The 16407-nt window shown below is 30.2% G+C and overlaps 1 protein-coding gene across 4 annotated transcripts in view; it reads left to right on the top strand.

The window, feature by feature from the left end:
- The first annotated feature begins 72 nt into the window (after nucleotides 1-72).
- Wnt2 (Wnt oncogene analog 2) overlaps nucleotides 73-16407 on the top strand; it is a 34158-nt gene continuing 17823 nt past the window's right edge. For 2 of the 4 annotated variants that reach the window (XM_070640735.1, XM_070640738.1), the window contains exons 1-2: nucleotides 73-342; nucleotides 6219-6654. In XM_070640735.1, the coding sequence (XP_070496836.1) occupies nucleotides 6590-6654 (65 nt within the window). In that variant the 5' untranslated portion in view covers nucleotides 73-342; nucleotides 6219-6589. Of the gene's footprint in view, nucleotides 343-562; nucleotides 586-6218; nucleotides 6655-16407 lie in introns of those variants that run through there. The other 2 variants (XM_070640736.1, XM_070640737.1) reach the window with 2 other exon arrangements.

The following is a 16407-nucleotide window of genomic DNA, read 5'->3' on the forward strand; positions in this document are numbered from 1 at the left end:
GCGCGCCTTCAACAACCGAAACAAAAAATCAACATTTTCATTCAGTTTGCTCTTGACGGTCCGTGAATTAAGTTGTCCATAGCTAATAACTCTGAAATGTGAATATAATTTTTATTATTGAAATAAATTTACATGAAACAGTAAAATTAGTAGATTTTAGTGCATGATATGGATATAATGAATTTTACGGATATTTACAAGAAAAAAAATTTAGTGACAAATTTAATATTTTAAATAGTTCGTGCTGAATGGACAGTGAAATTTCAAATTAATAAGCAGTAAATGTGAATAAAAAAAATTGACTGTTAAGTGACTATAGTGAATAACAATCAAGTACTTAAGGTGATACACATCAAAGAATCTTATTGACATAAAAAGTTAGGACAGAAAACGATTTTTTCAAGTGCATAAAGGCTGCAAGCATAAATAAATTCCTTCTTTATGGCATTTAACTTTCTCACTTGACTCTTGGATTTTCGTTGCATTTTTTTTTTTTTTTGCACACACTTGCCAGTGACGATTTTTCACGCAAAATAAATTAATGAAATTTATTGAATTGCTGACTTTAGTTTTACGCGTATTTTGGTATGGCTGGTGATGTGCCTTGCGATGATTCTTAAATTATTTGCATGTGATCTGATGTATTAGGGAAGATGTATTAACTTTTTGTATTAAAAAGCTGAATAAAATTACGATTTCCGATCGATTCGATTAGGGATCGTTCGATTATTATGTTAAAGCATAGTATGGTAATGCCATGAACTACATGGCTTGTGCGGTTTCGGTTCAAGGTAGCTACCAAGATGTATGAGGCATTGAAGTGTCTATGAATATAGTCAAAAATTCAAAGAGCGAAATCGTCTCGAATTCGCTCTGATTCGCTAAAATCCGAGTAACATTTGCATGTAACTTTATTTCTGCTAATTCTTGTGAAGTATAACATTTCATATAAATTTCAATCGGCTCTTAGCGAGCGAACTACTGCGAATTCAATTTGCCTTCAACCTCTGTAACCATTTGATAGTTGCCCTATCAATACGGAACAATAACATCCAAATTATCATAAAAATCCTCAAAAAAACAAACAGTTTAGATACTTAGCAGGCATCTGTTGTGTTAGAAAATGTGAAATGCTCCAATAAAATCAATTTTAATTACTTTAACCCGCTGAAATTGATAAATTGATCGATAAAAGAATTTTAATACCTTCTTAAATAAGAATCTCAAGTGGTTCCATCTTATGTATCATTAGATATTACATAGATCACAAGGGAAACCACCTTATAGGAATATTTATTGAATTAATTTCAATCGGATTATCACGGTATTAACTATCATTTCATGATAAAGAAGAAACTATAAAATAAATGATATTCATTCAGCTCTTAAATTCATCAGACAATCGATTAAAACGAGATTTTTTTTTGTTCATCTTCATCATCACTCTCCTTCCATTTTTCACCAGTATCCACTTCACTCATAAATATTGATACTCAATAATGGTTTCAAAAGAAGAAATCAAAATCATTAGCTTCATTAATAATGTGCTTTATTATTTATTTTATCGTGGAATATCAGGAATTATAAAAAAATAAATAAATAAAATTTGATTGTGCGGAAAATTAAATTATTTAATAGTGGATTTGGGGTAGTAAAAATTTGGTGGTTTGTCCAATTAGTGGGGACAAAAAATTTATTCACAGACGGAACTTTTACATTTCATATTAACATTTAAGGATTTGAACCTAAGAATTATTTGTTTAAATTTTGCAATTTAAACCATTTTGGTACGTAAATGCTTAAATTTATTTAGATTCATTTTTGGACAAAATCGAACATAACCTGAGTTAGATGTGCAATCAAATAGGGAAGTTTTTCCGAATTTGTAGAGAAAGTGCTGAATCCGAACTTTACTTTGGTTTACTTTGATTTTGAATCCGCATCTTTAAAGCCTTCAAGTCTTGAAGATGAATCAAATTGGAAGAAGTATTGCTAAATGTTTAATAGGAGGGTGGAGGCTTGAAGCCCAAAGTCAGCTAGCTGAAAGTGCAACATATTCCAATGAAATCTAAGGTATCAACCAGAAGTCGAATTGAATTAAATAATAACCGATAATAATTCCAATGAAATTTTATACTTCACAAGTGTCAGCAGAAAAAGAAATCTTCCAAATTTTACTAGGTTCTTAAGGAATTCAACTTGATTTCTGAACTGTTAATTTTTCGTTTAATTAACTTCCTTTGTTACAATCCCTAGTGTATTTCATGTGAAATCCTTAAATATTTGCTATAATTTCAATAAAATAGAGGTATGCGTTCATTGCAGTTCATCATCCCCGATCTCCAAACTCATCCAATTTCCTTAAATTTCTATCTACTCACAAAAAATTGTTATCTCATCTTTCATGCCTTAATTTTTAACATTTTATTTTCACATTGTGGAAGAAAATGGAATTTTAAGTGAGTGGTTCTTATTTTTTTTTCTGTTCGACAGTCTGATATTAAGATGAAATTAATTCTTTGTTATTTTTTATGTGTTGTATCTTGTGTTCATTATGTTACTTGTTGATGTTTTAACAAGATGTTTTTATCCTTCATTGCATGTGTTTTCATTAGCTCCCTGCTCTTTTGTTATTTTAATTTTATTTTTTCTCCTTCATTCTGCTTGCTTGCGTACTCTTCCTTGCGTTGTGCCTGAATGTGATTTGATTTCTCTTTTCTTTCTCAGCAATTTTTTTATTTTTGGTTAATATGCGAAAAGGAACAAAAAAATTTGAAATTAAATTGAGAAAATAAGGAGGGAAAGGCTGCGAGAGAGGTCTGGTTTAAATTTGACAAATGGGTGGACATTTTAGTTAAAGATTTATGTGAACAACTTCATATATTGTTAGGAATTTATGTATGTCCTGTAATCGATTACTTGTCGATTCGATGAAATGTTAATTAAGATTTTTGTTGAACATGTCAATAGGCTGCAAGGTATGGAAGATTGTATGGATTGGTGTTAACTTGATGCGGTTTGGTGTTGATGTGATGCGGTTTGGGCTTCATACTCGAATAATGGTCGGTTAAAATAGTTGGTTAATCGGTACAAAATTCGACACCATGCCAGAGTCAAGGTGACTTGTTGCCGGATTTCGGATCAATTAATCGACTAGTAGTTAGGCATTTGACTAACATTTGGTGTTGTGACTTGAACGTCGTCGATCAGAACCCTGACATTCGTAAATTAGTCCTTTTTCAGACGGTTAGATACTTCAAGTGCAAAATGTAGTGGAGTAAGATGAAGTTGTAGCTCTGAGGAATGTTGGATTAAGGAACTGATCGGGAATTTGAACTGTAACATGAAAAATCGGAAAGATAGCTACAAGATTATGATTCAGGTGAAATATTGATAGAACGAATCTGAGAGTCATCCTCGCTGTATTAACTGTAAGACACAAAGTTCGCCTGATGACACCGTGACGGCTAATATCGACCCATTTTAAACCAAAAATTCAGTTCTCTGCATTGTTCCGCTAGGAAATTTGCAATTACAACAAATTGTCGCAATTTAACACCCCTTGATGTTCCTCTCAGCAATGCAAATGAGAATCGTCAATTTAATTTAAATGATCAGTCATTCAATCCTCAGCAACAGACAATCTAACGCACAATAAAGTGTTTCCACGGCCTAAAATCGAAAGCGCCACAAATTTTACCTCCAACTGATCGAAACGTCAAATTGGCGAGCATATGACAGTCGTAAAAAACTTAACACTAACTAACTCTCAGCTGATAATCACATGAAATCGTCTGAATAAGCATTTTTATGTTGCTTATGAGGTGCTAACTTGATATCATTAAACAATAGACATCTCGACAATATTCACAAGGGTTAATAATCTACAAAAACACACATACATGATTTCTCCCAACCAAAAAGAGAATATTGAAAATTTATTAGCAATAAAAAATTAATTTCATGTCTGAATTATTGATTATCTCATCATAAAAAAAGGCAGAGGCTATCAAATCTAATCCGTTTTAGATCAAAATATATTTTTTATTTAAAATTTAAAATCGCATCATAGATAATTTTATGGGACGATAAAGCCATAAAATAAATTATAGATGAAAATTAATAGTAATTATAAACATGCTGATTCTTTTATGATGTACGAGAGAATGGCGAAGGATTGTGGATGATAAATTTGTGGGTTTTTGGGAAGATTTTTGGTTCATTTTATGCAAAAATCATTCAAAATTGAAATTTATTGAGTAACCGTTGAAATTTATTTGAATTTTATAAGTTGAATTTAGTTGCACGCCCCTTTCGCAGTTTTTATAAAAATTAAATTAATGTCATCAAATTTAGTTTTATTTTCAAAATTATCAAGTAATTAACAAGCTTTAATTGTCTACCAAGTAAGTTTCAACATCATAAACTAAAAAACTTAGCAATAAAACAGTAAAAACTGCAAAAGATCTTCTAAAATTCATTAAAATTTAAAATTTGTATCCTCAATGTCTATTATAACCTCAAATTCAATCCGCTATGCAATAAACAAATTTGTATGAAGTCATTCAGGCTTTATAATGATCATAATTTTAACGATTCTCATCAAATTTCATTTACTCAAAATTCAGGTTTTGTGCAAAACAATTTTCCATGTAGATACAAGCTGCTTGAATATTTATAGATTCCAAAACTTAACTACCTGATTAATCAAAGATTCCCATTGTTTTTCTGTTTGTCAAAATATTTTCGATAATATAAATCACTCCTCAGAATCGAACATAATTACATCTTTCCAACTGATTGATAAATGTTATATTCTTGAGACTTTCTAACCATAAAACTGTTAATTTACCATAAAATTTGCTCATCCCCTGCGAATCATTTCATCATACAATTTTCGATCTTGATTCTCATTATATTTTTTTTTCTAAAATGCTCTTCATATACGTTTTATACCCGATCATTATAATTAATTGAGTTCAAGATAAATTAATCAAAAATACGAAAGACAGCGTAGAGAAGTCCGAAAAAAAAGGTTTCTGTATTTAGAATAATATTTGCAACAGGAGTAGAGTAGCAGCAGTTCGTAAGAGAAGATGATTATTTTAGATTGTGGAATGGAAGAACGTTGAAGAAAAAAAAATTTAACACAAAATATATTCCTCTTTTCTCATGTTATTGATCATACTAAAAATAAAACAAGACAAGAACAAAAGTGAAGAACAAGAATAAGGAGCACTGAGTTGGAGAGACATGATTTTGGAGATGGATGGAGCGCATTCTTGATGCATGGTTTGAATTGTTACAATTTTAAGTGCACTGAAGTACTTCATTAAGTGTTGGACTAACGCTGGTATCTGGTACGAATCAAAGGAACTGGAAGTGAATATAACAGTTGATCTTTGTTGCCCAAAGACAGTTCAGATCATTTAAATTCGTCCTAGACTTGAGTAGGATCAATCAAAACTTGACTCATTGGCCTAACTAAGTTTAAAACCCCAATATAAAGCATTTACTAAGGAATGGAGAGTACACATGTAGTTAGAATAATATCCGTCATTAACCTCAAACTGATCAAATTCAGGATCATTAAAATCTGATAATTAATTAAATAAATTCCTTCATTTATTTCCTGATCCACTCTACCATTCTGATCAACACTTCATACATTTCCACGACAACATCTACACAAATTCCAAAAATAAGCAGCAAATTAAGAATATAATAAAAGATGATGTTAATTATTGAAATAATATGTCAGAATAAATTTTAATCAATTTCGAATGTTGATGGAATTTCTTCTTAGTTAATTGATTTTAAACACGCGTTTGGTGTTTGGAGCTGTGAAAGTTTTAAGATTTCATTTTTTTGATAGGATCTTCTTTATGTTATGAGCAATGTGCTATAATAAGATTGTAATATGAAAATACATGCCGGACACATTCATAAAAAGTGCATAAGAAGAATTTATTTATTTATGGATGAAAAGTTTTGTGCATTTTGAAGGAATTTTGGATTAAGGTTGATAGGTTAGGGTTGAATTTTGGACGACACAAGGATGGATGCATGGATTTATGAGTGAATTCAGACTCCGTTTGATAATACAACCTAATTAGATCCAGGATAATCCTTCCAGCAACTTTTTATGTCAATTTTAAAATTCTTAACCTTAAAAAATGCAAAACTTCATTAAAAAAGTTAAACTTTAAATCTTCCAGCAGTTCCAACAACAAGAACAGGTGATTTCCAAGCGAACAAGTCAGTTTATCAACCATTAATGCAGTGAAAAAGCTAGTGAATCTTAAAAAGAATTAAAAAAATAAATAAATTCAGTGCAAAAAAAAAGAGCCAGAAGATGAGAAGGAAAGAGAGAAAGGATACGATGAGTGAAAATTGATAAGACAAAAATAATAGCAGAAGAAAAATGCAATAAAAAATAATTGAATGTTCATTAAATTCTCTCTCATTTCTTCATCTTCAATCGCGAGAGTTGTTTAAAGCATGAAAGAATTGAATATTTTCAAGACTTTGATACTCGAAATGATGTGATGAAGATAAAAAAATTAAAGTAAGAGAAAATGTTACAAAAATGGTTTATATGCATAATTTATCGAGGGTGATCATCAGTGTAATCATCATATTCTGTAATTTACAGTAAGTTCGTACGCCTTTTTTATACTTTTTTATTGTTAATGCAATATTAATATTGATCGTGATTATTTGAATGTATTTATTGGAGTGTGGACGAAGTATGACTGTTATGTGCTTTAAAATGTAATGTATTCTTATCACTGATGACTTTACTTCTCTTCTTGAGGGTATTTTTTGTAGTTGGAATTTATTATGCGATTCTTGAACTTGAGTAAATGCCACAATTAACTGGCATTAAGGAGTTGCACTGTATTTAGTACGCCGCAAGTCCAATTTCCTAATAAATTGTAGAAATTGTTCTTGTTTTAAGGTTCAAGGCGGAGAAGTTGTAAATTTTTATATTTAGTTGTATATCCTTGAGCAGTGTATATTGAACTTAACCTATAAGTTATAGTAGAAGTAAATAAATTTGAAATTGGAAGCCAATTTCAATTACCCAGATACATATTTAACAGATCAATAATTAATAATTTAATTATATGATTCATAATTTAGATTGTTGGACGTAACATAAATTGCTATTTATTTGACTTGAAGGAATCAGATAAAGTTGCAATCTAAACGCGAGCCTGAGCGGCACACTGCGGCAAATCGCATTTTTTCGGTCTTAAAATAGTTGAAAATCAGCCGTGACGGTGTCGTTAAGTTGACTTCACGCCTTGCAGTTAACTCGTCAACTTAGCGATAAGGAGAGGTTTACTACGCATGCTGAACTCTTAAAATGTTTATGAATGTCAAGAGTATCAATAACCTCATACAGAGCTCGAAGTCAATACTAACTTTCTCTGTCAACTTCAAGCTCTGAGCTCAAACGATTATAAATCCATTAAGATCTCATCATTTTGCAAATTCCAATTTCAATATCAATTTTGCCAATATCAATTTCGTCAGATACTCGTCTATAGTCAATCGACGTCAATTTTCATTAATTTTTGTTAATCTTCAAAGCGGCATCTTAGCGACTAGATTCAAAATGTCAAAATATTGAGGACACACAGAACCTGAACTTTGCTCAACCGTGATTTCTCCTTAACGAAAAGAGTTCCGTAAAATTTAATATTGATCGCGATCATCTAAAGAATATTTTTAATTCCACAAAAGCCATCGTCATCTCGAAAATAGTTTAGCAGAAACTGGATTTAGGATTTTTTTTTTATTTTTAGATAATCCATTTGAGAAATTCCGTTTTCATGTGGATAAAAATTATAGATCTTTTCTCATGAAAAGAACTACGTTTTTGAATTCTAGACAGAAATTTATGTGTCAGGTTAATTATGTAAACGAATTTTGAAAGAAAATTTTGCCGGTAGTGAATTTTTTGGACATAAAATATTCATTATTAATTAAATATATTCAGTTAAAGCTTCACACAGCATGAAATTGCAGGCAATTAAATATAATAGTATTTTTTTGTGAACTCTTCAGTCAACAAACAGCTTAAAATTGTCTGCAACACTCAATTATATGCACACACCATACAATTTCATGTAATACTGTTGAAAATTGAACGTTTCTTTCTCATTATTAATTTAATTCATCTCAACTTGCTGTTCATTCACTTTATTAAAGAACAATTTGAAGAAAATTGTATTTTTGTACTTATCGTGGCTGTTTTAATCTCATGCAATGGATGTATCTTATTTTCTGAAGTAAATACTTTCATTCTCAATTTACACAACATTCTGATTACGTAATTTATGCGATTTTCTTTTCACTGAGAGGAATAAATACTTGTCTGGTTGTGTACAAGCTTTATAGAATTGAAAATTAAAGATTTGTTTACAATTGAGTATTTTGAAAGATGCAAAGATTAAAATAAAAGATGCAGAGAGTCAAAGAGTGAAGCGAAGTTCAAAATTGTCTTAAAAAGGGTGTGAAACTATCGAAAATTGAGGAAGCAAACTACAATAATGATGCAAAATTTCTCAAAAGATGCAAAGCATCCTTAAAAACTTTCAATTTGAGTTTTTACCAATTTCTCAAATTAATGTTGATTAATATTTTGTTGCTAAGTGCAGCCTTCAATAATTCAAATGTAAATCATAAAGATCCCATCCCTCAAGACCACAAATAAACAGCAAATGGCGTGATATCCAGCACAAAATGCGATGTACAAGCTGTAAAGCCAAAGTCAATCACTTGTAAAATGGTTGTTTAATCACATTCAATTTTACTTCAATTTCGTACTAATTGCTTTTGAAAAATTTATTTTCCTCAGTCAGTGAAATTGATATTGTGTGAAAAAAAATATTTTAAGATACAACATTGCACGAAAGGAACGAAACGAAGGGCTTTATATTTTTATGTATGAAATTTATGTTGCAATAAGTTTTATTGATGCCTTTAAGAAATCTTATTTCCACTCGTTTGGCATTCGATCTGAAGCAAAAATTGAAATTTATTCTTTCATATTTCTTATATATCCATTTAAAGAATATTTAAAAAGCGATTAATATTGAGAATAAGTTGAAGATGAAAAGAAAATTGTTTTCTTATGAAATTAATTTTTTTTAACTGATTAAGAATGAAATTTATGGTTTTTAGGGGAAATTTTCGACTTTTGGATGTGAATTTTGCTGTGTAGTTTGAGGTAGTCAGCAGCTATTTCACAATATTGCTCATTTATTGCCAATCACTCCTCTAGATCTATGAACATCCACAAACAGACATTAAAATTGCATCTAAAATGTACCTACATCTAAATGAATCTCGATTCATCCAATAGCTAATTCCCTCTCACAAATACGCTGCTATTTGATTAATAATTCTAACAGAGATTGCTCATTGTAGGATGAATATTAACAACTCACAGGAAATGCAAATAAAAAAATACTTTTATAGCTAGTTAGATGAGTAGGAAACTTCAATAAATGTATTTCTAATAATTTATAGCTCAATAGCTTATTAACATAGAATATAAATTCATTAAAATTTGTTTAAAACATATTGTCTAATTTAATTGAATTATAAATTAGCTATATATTGTTAGATGCGCTCTGTAATTAGCATTAGTATGCATTTAAAAGACTTAAATCGTGTATACTGGACTTCCAGAATTGAGCAAATCGGTCAATCGATGGAAAATTTGACCTGAGGACGACGTGACTCTGATTTGATGCCGAATTCGGCTACCATGCAAGAGTCACACTGGAATGATGTCATGTTATGGATCTATTGACCAACTTGTGCCCTTCAGACTCATATAATTTTAAAATCTCAAAATATAAATGCATTAAATTAAGCATTAAGTACCGTTAAGACAAAATGATATCCTCAATACCAAGTTCACATGTGTCAGCATGAGAAATTAAACTAATTTATTAAAGAAACTTGATAATCGAAAAATCTTAAGCTCCAGTGCATCAAAAAATCCCAATTTCAACTAAATTGATTAAGCAATTTTCATCGATTATCTTTAAAACACGGAAATTCAATCACAAAGTTAAATCACCTCCAATTACAACTGTAAAAGACTGATTAAGTGTCTTACATGATACCGACTTAAATTGTATTTTGGTCCATTACCAAAATCTATCATTAACAACAGTGTAAGTGATACCATAAACAGCAGTAGCCGCGTAAAATGCTTGATCACCTTTCAAGTTATTTCCAGGAACGAGTTTTGTTTTCAAAATAATCTCTTCACTTCGTCAAAATCGTCGACAGTCTCATTTATAAAACTTTTAAGAGCAATTCAAAACATCTAAAGAAGTCAAGCCATCAAATTAAATCAAATCATTTTTTTTCTGTGCAGTGCCTTTTTTGATGAATTATTAATGGCGTGTGGCTTTATGTGGAACTACTTTTTTGAGTAACCGTGACTAATTTTAAAAATATTATTAGCGCCGTCAAATTGCTTTTTGTCATCACTTGTCATGTAAATTATTTTAAATTGACTTATTGGCTTTGGTGTGTTGGTGGCAAATTAGTTGAATTTGAAATTGGTGTAGGACTGATGAGTTTTGACTTCTTTTTGGAAGGTTATTATACTTTTTGATTTATTAATATGTAACGAATATTTTAGATTTGAATTTTGATAAGGTAAATCAACTTTATTTTTCAATTTCTTGTTTTCCCCTAAATTCTCCACTTCAGAAAGTTTTTCAACTTGTTCTCAATCATTTCAAAGCTTAATTACTTGATTTTTCATTAAACAGCTTCAAAAAAGTGGCACAAATTACATGAAATCATCCCAAAGATTAAATCCGGTCCTCAATTCAAAGAAGAACGAAAATATCTCTAACCAATCTTCTTAAGTCAATAAATACAGCTTCTTATAATGTGCTAATTATTATGATCTCCGTAACTAAAGCCATTTATAAATATTTTAGTCCAAAATAAACTCCCAATTAGCAGAAAATCTAATATTGGTAATTCCCTTAAAGGTTTAACGACAGTCCATTAACATAATATTTTTGATAATTCACACTTTTTTCACGTAATACGGGTTTTTATTGGTGTTTTTATCAAGAAATATTAATCATAAATATAGCGATATGGAGTCCCAACGTTAAGACTCGGTAGAGAAAAGAGAACCGATATCATAAAATTTGATGATATCGTTTTAAAATGCAAACAAAATCTGACCGAGAAGAAATATTTCCTTTTATTATATAGAAATTCCGTCCAAACATCTTCATTTAAATTCAAAAATAGTTTTTCAAAAAATCAAATCCGAATCTTGACAAATTTCTTACAACTAAATGCTAAACACACCGGCGCCGGTCAAGACATTTCAATAATCTTTGGTCAATAAATTTGATTAAAAGAAGCAATATCGTGAGGAAACGATTTAGAAAATTCCGTTTATGATACAATGTTGTAGAGAACTATTCTATGACGGAGGTTTGGAATGTATTTGGATTAGATGTAGATTTTCGAGATCATCTCAAATCTTGTTTTAATGATTTCTGCGGCGAATAAATTCTTTAATCTTAATTTTCGACTGTTAAATAGATAATATTAATCGAAACTAGATCTATGTTGTATAGCCTTAGAAATACTGGTTCCGACAGCTATCTACAGAGATTATCTAGATATTCCATACCTAAAGAAAGCTGATTTGCATCAAAATTTTCTGGTATTTTTGCAAAACTTCCAATAAAACTAGATAGCATCTCAAAATCAGTTCCAAAAATGCAAAAACACAGGTTCTTGTAGATAATATAAAATCTAATCAGTTATGAGGTGTAATTTAGACACATTTTTCATCCAAAAAGAAGCTACAAAAAAAATTTATTTAATTACTCTCAGAAACGAGTTTTTTTGGTTTAAAATTAACTTTTTTATGGATTAAAATGAATTTTTTTGTGGTTTTTCTTATCGTCTCATGTCGTGCATTTAATTAAAATTTAGTGTTAATAAAATAATTTTGTCCGAATTTTTTATTATAACTGTTCATCAGCTGATTTCTGGTGGCAAGTGTTTGACTCAAGGATGAATTTGTGACTAATTTAGTGACTTTGATGGGTGCACAGATCAATTGTGAACTATGAGCGCCCTCAGATGACGTTTAATGCTTCTGTCTCTATTGCTGGCTTCTGTCTCTGTTGCTGGCTTTAGTCTGCCAATCACCAATGGCCATTAGAAGACACCAAAAGCTAGTTCTATCACAGAATTCAATCTTTCAATCACTAATGGCCACAAATGAAGGTCAGATGACGTCTGCTGCTGGTTCTATCACATACTTCCGTCTGCCAATCAGCAATATGTCACTAAGGCTCTAGAATATATTATTTTGAAAGTTCCCTGTTGAAATATTGAGTCGATTAGATTGAAAAGCTTGATAATAGACTAGACACATGCCATCAAATAAAATTTCCATTTCTAAAAGTCATCAAAACGCTTCATAGAAATATTAAATTTCGAAATTCCTTTCAGTAAAACATTTACACAGATTAACTGGTAGAAAATTACCCAATAAACGTAAATGAGATGCTTATAAGCTAAATATTCAACAACTTGTGCTTAGTAGCCTCCTCATGCTATCCACTAAGAGAGATTTAATGTTTTTTTTTTAGAATTTAATAGACATCTCAAGTTTCAATAAAAATTTTATTGTCACTCATAGTAAATGACTTTAATCTCTCAATAAAAATTAATTTTATTTATGGAAATTTCATTTGAAGTTTTAGAATTTTTATTAGGGAGCGATCGATGAAAAATGTTGAAATGTTGAAATTGGAATTATAAATTAAGTGATGATTTCTCGTTTGTAAATTGCTTTAATTTTAGAATGTGAGACAATTTGAAAGATATTTGACTTCATTTCTGCATTTGTAAAATGTCATTCAACTTTATTTTTAGAATTTTTTTAAATAACAAAACAAATCCTGCATTTTTATTTTTAACTCATAATCATAAACTAAATTGAAATGTATTTCGGTGGAAAAATTAATATTTTATTTATCAAAATTATTCGATTGATTCTAAATGACATTTTTTTAGTCAAAAAAAGCTTCTAAAAATTCATTTTCATATGCCATAAATGCCAAATTTATTGACCGTTTGTTAACTCAATCATACAAAAAATGAAGATTTGAGATTGAATTTTTATTAAAATCTTGTCATTAGCCTGTCTGTATAAGAAATACATTTTTAAAAAGTTTTGAGTATAAAATATAGACTGGATAAATATTTTAACATCTGAATTCTTTGAATTGTGATACTTTTTTGATATTGAATGACTTAACAAAATTAATTGTAAGGAAGGAGTCGATCTTTTTGGATTTTTGAGAGTTATTCAGCACAACTATAGGATTCAGTGAATTACAAATTGTAATTCCTAAATTGTAATCCACCCAAAAGACAGTTGAGAATGTCATTAATTGATCCAAACAGACAATAAACATGCTACATGATACTATGTATCATCGTACTTTGTGGTACGTTGATGTCATCACGACACCATGTCAACATTTTTATTGTCTCCTAGGATTAACACTAAGTAATTACTAAGTAATGGATTTTGACATCTTGACTAGGTAGTGAGTAAACTGCAATTGCATGACAAGGTGTGACAAACGTTCTTGACACTCGGATTCAGAGCTCGAAGTCAAGTCGAGTCGACTTGGATTGACTTAATTTGTTTCAATCTACTTCGAGTCGATTTCAACTTCTTAAGTTGTTTCTGGTCGACTCAAAATGGACGAAACCGATTCTAGTCGAATCGAAGTCTCGGGTTTGGTGAATTATAGAGACCGAAACTGGAAGCGAGACCGAAACCAAAACGGAATTTGGAATCCTTGTCCTTGGTGTTGAGAATCTTTATTCGAAGATAACTCGAGTCGATTGCAATAGTGTAGATTCAGAATCCAATCAAAAGCTCTACATTTCTCATTTTGGAACATTGTTCTAACTCTATAGCGGCACAAGGTTAGTACTTTGTGAATTTGAATTCATTTGATAATACTAAAATCAAAAAACCAAATCCGAAAATGCATCAGAATCTGCCTTAAAACTCAAAAATTGTGCAAACTCTTAACAATCATCTGTTTAAACTGAATTTGCATATTTCACCATCATCACCAAAAATATTCTTCACTGTCAAAACATTTGCTCCTTTTCATGTAAACATTCTTCTTAAAGATATCAAATTTCGTCAAGATTGTAATCAAATAATTTAATGCCGTGAATCCAGTGACATTAAATTAGCTTAAATTTACATCACACAGATGACATTAAAAACGTGTCTAGTCATCACATATGAATACATTTGCTTCATTTAGATGAACTGAACTGGTTTCAATTTGACAATGTATAAATACTCAAAATCGTGTGAGACTCGTTGACTCAAATAAGATCATTTTGTTTTTAATTCAGCTAGACATAATTAGCTCTCATGATTGCCTTTATTATTATCATTATTGATGCAATTTAATATAATGTTATTAATATTTCGTGATTCACTCTCGTCGATCGTGGTAAATGAGATGAAAAAAAAAAACCACAAGAAATGAGGTGTGGTTTGGCTTTATGCACAAGATGATTAAAGAATTCTTTCAAAATATTGTTCAATATGGATATGAAAAGTATAATAATGAATGTGAATGTGGAATAAAAAAATAAAATCATCGAAGAGAAATTAAATTGATTTTATTTCTTATTTTTAAATGGAGAAAAGGAATTGAATGGAGAGACGTAGCGAACAAAATTGAATTATTTATTTATGATTGGAACTTTAATTTACTTTAATGTGGTTTATTGTCAGGCTTTTGTTTAATAAGGTAATTTTGTGCGATGGAAACTAATGAACTATTTATTTAGCTCGTTTGTGATTAAATTGAGTTAGGCTTATGGATTTAATCTAGAGCAGTGTTGTCTAACCTTTTTTGTGCCATGGCACATTTTGGTGAACGCACACGGGATGAGATTCATGAGATTCATGAGATTCTTGACATTTCTAAATAATTTTGGTGACACACAGTTTGGACAACACTCATTTAGAGAATATTGATCTTAAATCATGTCAATTGTGTTTGTCACATGAACTAGCTAAGATGCTTGCCTAAAGGCCAGTTCCCAGAATTCACAAGACGTAAAAGTGGCCGAATATACGGCGTTAAGTTGACTTGACTCTGGCTTGAAGTCGAATTCAATTGAATTTGGCCTGGAGCCATACTAAAGCTGTCCTTATTATTCACAGCATAACATATTGTAGTACATAAATATTCTGAACATTTTCCTGCGTAGAACACGTTGTAGTCGACCTTATGTCTAGTAATAAACTTAACATTTCTAATTCGCGTAGCTCGAAGTCAAGTAGACTTGATTTTCTTCAAGATTTCGGCGCACAACTCGAGTCGACTAAGGAAAAAACGATAGAAAACATTAAACTCGACTGCAGTCAACTTGTAAAAAAATGAATCGAGTCGAGTTAGGTGCTGTCATCTTCAAAAAATGCGATTCAACTCGAGTCGATTCAATTTAAGTCTCAATTTATGTATGACAGCAAAATCTATTGTAGACACAATTCTAATTAATTTTATAAATTAAATAACGCCCTGTAATTACATAGTTAAAACTAGAAAGTACGTAAAACTGCATAAAAATCGAATAAATTCCCATTGCCTGTCTAAAATGTCACACGCTTATTTTTAACTCCAATAATTAATTTAGAGCTTAAATATTAAATTCGTACTTAAATAATTTCAATGACATTCTTAACATTCGCGCTTCCATTAATTATATAAAATTAATAATAAATATTATGAATTCCACATGACATTCAATTTGCAATAAAAACTATAAAAATTTTCTTGTCATATATAAAACAAGATTCTATGCTAATTAATTGCATGTAGTTTCACTAACACTTATAATTAAAATTAACTGAAATTAATGTTAAATTATTATGATTTAACTAATAAATTACAAGTAAAACCAGATGTGGACTTTACCGGTTATAAGATCATGTAAACTCAGTCGAATCTTGTTAATCAAGTCAATTCTTATCTGATACATTTGAATATTTTTTGAATAAAACTATGTGTGATTCCATTCATAAACACTTCCATATTGAGATATCATCTGAAGATGAAAATCTACAAAATTTATGTAATTGCGTGCTGAACTACCTGAGTTCCTTTATTATTATTCGGAAATCAAATATGATCTCATTACTATAATTACAGACTATATTCCAAAAAATCTCCATGACACAGCTAATAAAAAAGGAAATTTCACATCCAATTTGTCTCATTTACAATTAAATTGAACAACAGGTAGTTAATTAAATAAAAGGTAGCCCCATAGAGC

The sequence above is a fragment of the Chironomus tepperi genome, unplaced genomic scaffold (assembly GCF_022539635.2).
Source record: "Chironomus tepperi strain 1889 unplaced genomic scaffold, CSIRO-AGI_Ctep_v1 contig_221, whole genome shotgun sequence".
NCBI classification, from domain to species: Eukaryota; Metazoa; Arthropoda; class Insecta; order Diptera; family Chironomidae; genus Chironomus; species Chironomus tepperi.